At 36.4% G+C, this 6,092-nt stretch overlaps 1 protein-coding gene across 1 annotated transcript; it reads right to left on the bottom strand.

Annotated features, from left to right (window-relative positions):
* Positions 1–2,191: 2,191 nt before the first annotated feature.
* LOC124370549 lies at positions 2,192–5,257 on the bottom strand. Its single transcript, XM_046828836.1, has 2 exons — positions 4,833–5,257; positions 2,192–4,403 (listed from the first exon to the last, which is right to left on the bottom strand). Exons 1-2 carry the CDS (start codon positions 4,997–4,999, stop codon positions 2,471–2,473), a joined length of 2,100 nt encoding a protein of 699 aa, XP_046684792.1. The 5' UTR covers positions 5,000–5,257; the 3' UTR covers positions 2,192–2,470.
* Positions 5,258–6,092: the final 835 nt, after the last annotated feature.

Genomic DNA, 6,092 nt, shown 5'->3' with positions numbered 1-6,092 from the left:
TTCTTTCTTCACTTCACGGGAAAAATGACTTAGAATATTTTTTATTTTCCGATTGACTACCACTTTTTCAACGTCAAGCAGTACTGAGATATTGTTCATAGCATCGTTCCGCCTATTACGGTTTTTATAAGCGGGTAAACTGCAGTCCCACAATACCGGAGCTTCGCGATAAGCATCAATAAGTTCCAAAACCTTTTCGTTGGACCACTCCATAGCTATGCACTGCCTCTTAAACGTCCTGGGACACACTGGGGAGGCTAGTTCATGTTACTAGTGCCGCGGCCTGCCGCTTGGAACGTTCCTACTACAGCCTGCCGCTTGGCTTCCTTTGTTCTGGACCGACGACCTGTCGGTTTGGAATCGGCACGCGGCATTGCCGTACGGCACAAGCCGGCCAAGCGTCCACACTTGCCACTTGGCAATGCCAATAAATGCCATTCGGCATAGTGGGGATGCGGCTTCAGATACGGGTTTGTTTATCGTCTGACCAGCTGGCTCGTATTTGTTTTTACAGCATATTCAGTTTTTATACAGCACACACTATTGTTGACTTTTATTTCTTAACCCTTTGAACGCCAGCGCCCGAGACCGCGGCCTTACCCGTCGCCGCCAGGCGTCTCAGCCGCTGTACTACCCAATACCGCCAAGGCATAATTGACGTTTTAACAACCTTTTACGTTCCGCTCTGTGCTATCCTTATTTTTTATGCAAATGGAACGATTTTTTTTTTGTTTTCTAGCATATTGTATACGCTATCGAATAGTGTTGATTAAATAACACTACATATAAAAAAAAGTTTTCTATAATGTGATAACGCCTAAAGTAAAAATATTTTTATTTAAAAAATTAACTTTAGACTAAAAAATCAGTGGTAAAAAAAATATTTTTATACATCGCAAACATTTGTATTTTGTGCACTTGTTACATATCTAACTATTTACAAATTTTTAGAACTCTATCTAGAAAATTAGTGTGTTTACAAAAGTAAATTTGAAATGTTAACATTTGAAAATAATCTAATATTTCAAGAGCTACTTATATTAAATAAGCTTAAAAATACTTACGTGTTATAGTAATGGAAGTTTTATAGGTACTGATAATTGTCAATTTAAAAGTGTTTCTTCAAAGAACACAGGAAAATACACAAATAACATTATCAAATATTAGTAAAGAAGCATATTTACAAATATATACAATCAGTTCACATTCCTTTAGCATGTATGTTTCGGCAAGCACAAAGGGTGAACACTTTTCTTGCAGTTTTTGCAAATGTACCTACTTTTCTTCCTTTTGCCACCTTGGGCTGTGCTCAACCTACTACACACAGAGCAATTTCTTTCTTTTCCACCAGGTAATAGGTCAAGAGGTTCATTGCCAGCACGTTGTGCTTGAACTGGCGCTTGGTCACCGAGCCACTCGGCAGCAAGTCCTTCGACTAGTGCCACAGTAAAATCTAGTCTCGATATCGGATTGTCTGTGTTATTTTTGTATAGGACATATAGGTTGACAATCATCCGTCCAAAAATGTGGAATGTTACCTTTAGCCAATATTTAAGCGTACGTCGTTCGTCCAGGTAACAATACAACATTTGGTCTGACGTGTCTACGCCACCCATATAGGAGTTATACTGACGAATGACAGAAGGCTTGCTGGTAATAAATACTTTATTTCCCCGTTTTTTACTTTTCAACTCACTTTTTGCCTCAGCATTAGTTGACAAGAGAAGTACTTGCTTTTTTTGCGATTTTTTCAATCGGGCAGCAACCAAAAGCATTTTTCCTTTGCGACAATATTTAGTTTGCCCTACACCAAATTTTTGTGTAAGGGTAGGGGGTATTCCTTGCCTGTTTATTCGTAAAGTGCCTGTCAGATGAGTAAGTTTTGCGTACAAATCATTGGCCAACGGAAATGAGGTGAAAAAGTTGTCGACAAATACATGAAACCCTTTGTTCAAGTAGTTTCCCATTTCTAACAATTTCATTACAACAGTATACCCAAGTCCATGTTTGACACGTCCATTGCTTTGTTCTGTATCTCTTTTACCCTTGTAGCAAAAAAAAGATAAACAGTAGTGAGTAACACTGTCGCATAACAACCACAATTTTACTCCCCACTTATGATGGTGCTTGTTGGGCAGGTACTGTAGCAGCTGTGTGTGATTTTTAGTGCCCACTAAACTTTCGTCAATAGACAGCTCGAGACGTCAGAACCAGAGGGTTCTATCTGCATTTTAACAAATTTTACAGTAGAGCGTTTTAAAGTTTAAGACCTTCTGCAGGGCAACTTTATATTGTACTGAAAGAAATTCTAGGTTATAAATAATCAACAGTTTGTTAGTGTTTACAAAAACCCCAGTTTATTGAAATATTAGTAAAATACAATTTTTTAGGCATTTTTAAACAAAACAAAACGTGCAGATGGAACCTTTTGTCCCTGAGTACAAATCAATATTTAAAGTCCAAAAGGTCCTTAATTCAAAACTGTATTTAAATAGTCTACATCAACTGTAGGCATCCATTTCATCATAGATTTTATGTCTTTAATCTTGTCTGAAGGTAATTTCTTCCTGTCTCGCACTACGTTTGCTCCCCAGAGAATTCTCGGCAGAGTAGTTGTTGCTCGTCCTGTAGATCTGTTCGACTTATTTTTTTTCACCAAGTTAATGCAGTTCCAAGGTTCCAAAGGATCATGGCTGGTTTTAAACTTTACTGATAGTAAATTAGATTGGCAAAATTGAAGTTGGCACACTTTAGTATAAGGGCAATCTTGATACGCAAGGTTCTTGCTTTGTGCTTGGAAGTCGAAGAAGTCATTTGTCAACATTTGGATTACTGAATAAGGTGACTTTTTATTAGATGCGATGATTACTCTTAAAAGAGAAACAGGGGACCAAACCTCAGTTACTTTGAGTGCCTTTTCAATGTTGGAATGCACATTATCTACTTCCTGTATGCATGAATGGCCTGGAGTAGAATATTTCATTGTTACTCGTTCAATGTGTTTATTTTTTGCCATAAATAAAGAAATGGCATATGAAATGACAGAGTTTCTGTTTTGGGGAACACAACTGTCACTCCACAAAATATAATCTTTAACATCTGGAAACGCTGAACTTATTTTTTCCATTATTTTTACCACTGCACTGGCAATATCATTCCCAGAACGACCACAAAGCGCTTCATGCCAAAATGCGCAATAGCCTTTTTTGTCTTTTGAGCAATGTGCAGTTAAGTTGTATACGTTCAACTTTCTTTTGTAAAAAAAACAGCTTACGTTAGCCCTAGGTAGCGCTATAACATTTTGTAAGTCAAAACATACAACGACTTCATTACTCTCTCGGTCTTTTTTTCTTTCATTTCTCATAAATGTTTTATTGAACATATGATCATCATATTTGGCAGCAAGCTCTTCTGTCATTCGATTTTCTTTTAGGGACATAGAGTATTCTTCGCACAAGTCACATCTGTCGGACTTGGGTAGCAAAAAATCCAAATTATATTCATTATTGAAAATAGATCTATACATTGATATGGATAGAGGTTTCACCTTAAGTTCCTTGCAATGTTCAAGGTACATGTCAAACATTCTACTGATATTTAAGTCAGGGCTAAGATATTCTTTTGCTGTTTTTGCCCTGCAGTAATGGGACTCGACTTTTGCAAAAGATTCAATATGTTTCCTAAGAATATCTTTATCAGCTTTTTGCGTCCTGTCTTTAGTTTTTTTTCCTCTTTCGTCCGATTTCGGTACTTCACTTGATTTGTCCTTATTATTGTGAACATTGTAAATGGTCTTCTGACTCACTAAAATAGTTTGGAGAAAAAACTGTTTACAAACTCTAATCTTTTCGTTGTTTATATGTAAAAAATATGAAAAGGAATTCTTTTTCTGGGGATTATTTTTCACCTTTGTTCTTACTGACATTTTGCACTCTGTATTTCTTAGTATGAAATGATATTTTTCATTTTGGTCTATTTTATAATAGCTCAGCATAACAGCTTCACGCTCATCTTTGCTTACTTTATTACTACATTTAAATTTACATTTGCAGTCTAAGTGTTGAAGGTTCTTTTGAGGAACAATCTTACCACATGAGCTGGTGTATGATCTACCCGTTTGTCGCCTCTCCTTCCTAACATTTTTCTTCCAATTCTTCGGATTCCGCTGTCTTTTTCTAGTTTTTTTCTTTTCCTTCATCGGCGTTAGTTCATCAGAAGTGGAGTCTTTTTCTGATTCTGTTTCACTGTAAGGAACTAGAGATCGATTTATTTTTCCACTTTGGTTCACTGTTGGGCTAACATCACAAACAGAACTATAGCTTCCTTCATTTTCCAGAGCTGGATCGGTATTGTTCGTTTGGGCTTCACTGGAAGTTTTATCCGTGTCGTCTGCATCAAACAACCTGAAAATAAACAAACGATGTTAGAACATAAAGCCAAAAGTCAACGATAAAGCTTTTTTAAAAGGCCAAAGCATAAAAAACATCATGTTTACATAATAAGTTTACAGTAGTTTTTAGTTATTCTCTGCAAGATGGAGACATACTAGGCCTACGCCATGGTTAAAACTTCAAGTTAAGTAACATGAATATTTTATGATGACTAACTTTTGTTTATAACCGTCAAATCATTGTTAAAATATAACAGTTAACCCACTAACTGGCAGTTGAAATGCGCCCGAATGTCATAGATTTTTAAAGCGATTTTGCAAGGGTTGACTATAAAATCCGTCAAAAATAGTCAATTACTGCAAAGCTACCTATATTTGATATTAAAATGACCACAGATATAATCTAAACAAATCTAAAATAAACAAATATATATATTCATACCTTTTACAAAGTCTTCGTCGTTTTGGGTTTGGTGAAAGAATACAATCCTCTTCGCTGTTACTGTCGTCAGGTGAAGGTATATATTCATCATCACTATTGATGTTTTCTATTGACAAACTATCATTTAAACTGTCATCAATCCATTTATTTATGATATCACCATCCATTTTAATATGTTTACAAACACACAATGAAATTACTTTTAACACATTAACACGACAACATAACCTTACCAGCAGTGAAACAATACTATTCCCAGCTGATGCAGATAGAACTGTCTGGTTCTCAATTTTGCCAACTTATGCAGATGGAACTAAATTTCCCTGCTTGTAAAATATTAACTGTTCATAATTACACAAAGATTGTGTTATATATTAGTACAAAAAGGCTTAATGTACACATTAATACAATAAAATCAAAAAATCAAAAAATTGCAGATGGAACCCTCTGGTTCTGACGTCTCGAGCTGTTTATTTGGTGCATAGTAATGCTTGAATACATTGTTAGCATGATCAACAATAGGAGCAAATCGAGCACATGGGTCATATCCAGGCTCCTTTGGTGAAGGCAAGTGTCGCGTATCTAGCATATGGAAAAATTTCAGAATTGATTCGAATCTATTTCTAGAAAACATTTTCCCGAACCAAGGTGAATTCTGGGATGACTTTGTACTCCAATATGACTCAATCGTAGGCTTTTTATTCAAACCCATATTTATTACAACAGCTAGGAAAGCTTTTATCTCAACAAAGCTGACAGGCCTCCAAGCTCGACTTCTGCTGTGATTTCCTAATTTATGGAGGTTTTGTTGAATAAAATTTCTAGCATACAAGTTAGTGTAGGTCACTAATATGTTCAAAAAAGTCATAGGGAAATAAAGATCAAAATAAGTTATGGGGGCTGAATTTCGAGGAGGACAATGTTTACAGCCAGGAATTTCATTGAACTGAAAAGAATGGTTATACCCAGGGTCATTGTTTTCCTCTATATTTTCCCACTGATCATCGTCGCTATTAGACTCACTGCTTGAGATGTTTTCAGGAAGGCGGGGCCGGCCACGTGGCCGCGGCGTAGTTGTAGTTGCTGCACTTCGATCTTCATCCTCAGATGACGAAATTACTGACCTATTTACAGGCCTATTGCTAGCTAAAGTTCCTTGAAAATTACAACTTGTACTAGGGGTAGGAGTATAACTAGGATCCAAGTCAGTATCATCAGCTTCACTTTCACTTACTTCAGATGACGAACTGTTTTGCAAAT

Source organism: Homalodisca vitripennis, unplaced genomic scaffold (genome assembly GCF_021130785.1).
Source record: "Homalodisca vitripennis isolate AUS2020 unplaced genomic scaffold, UT_GWSS_2.1 ScUCBcl_289;HRSCAF=1958, whole genome shotgun sequence".
Taxonomy (NCBI): domain Eukaryota; kingdom Metazoa; phylum Arthropoda; class Insecta; order Hemiptera; family Cicadellidae; genus Homalodisca; species Homalodisca vitripennis.
Note: the sequence above shows the minus strand (reverse complement) of the source record. Positions and strands in the feature narration are given on the sequence as shown.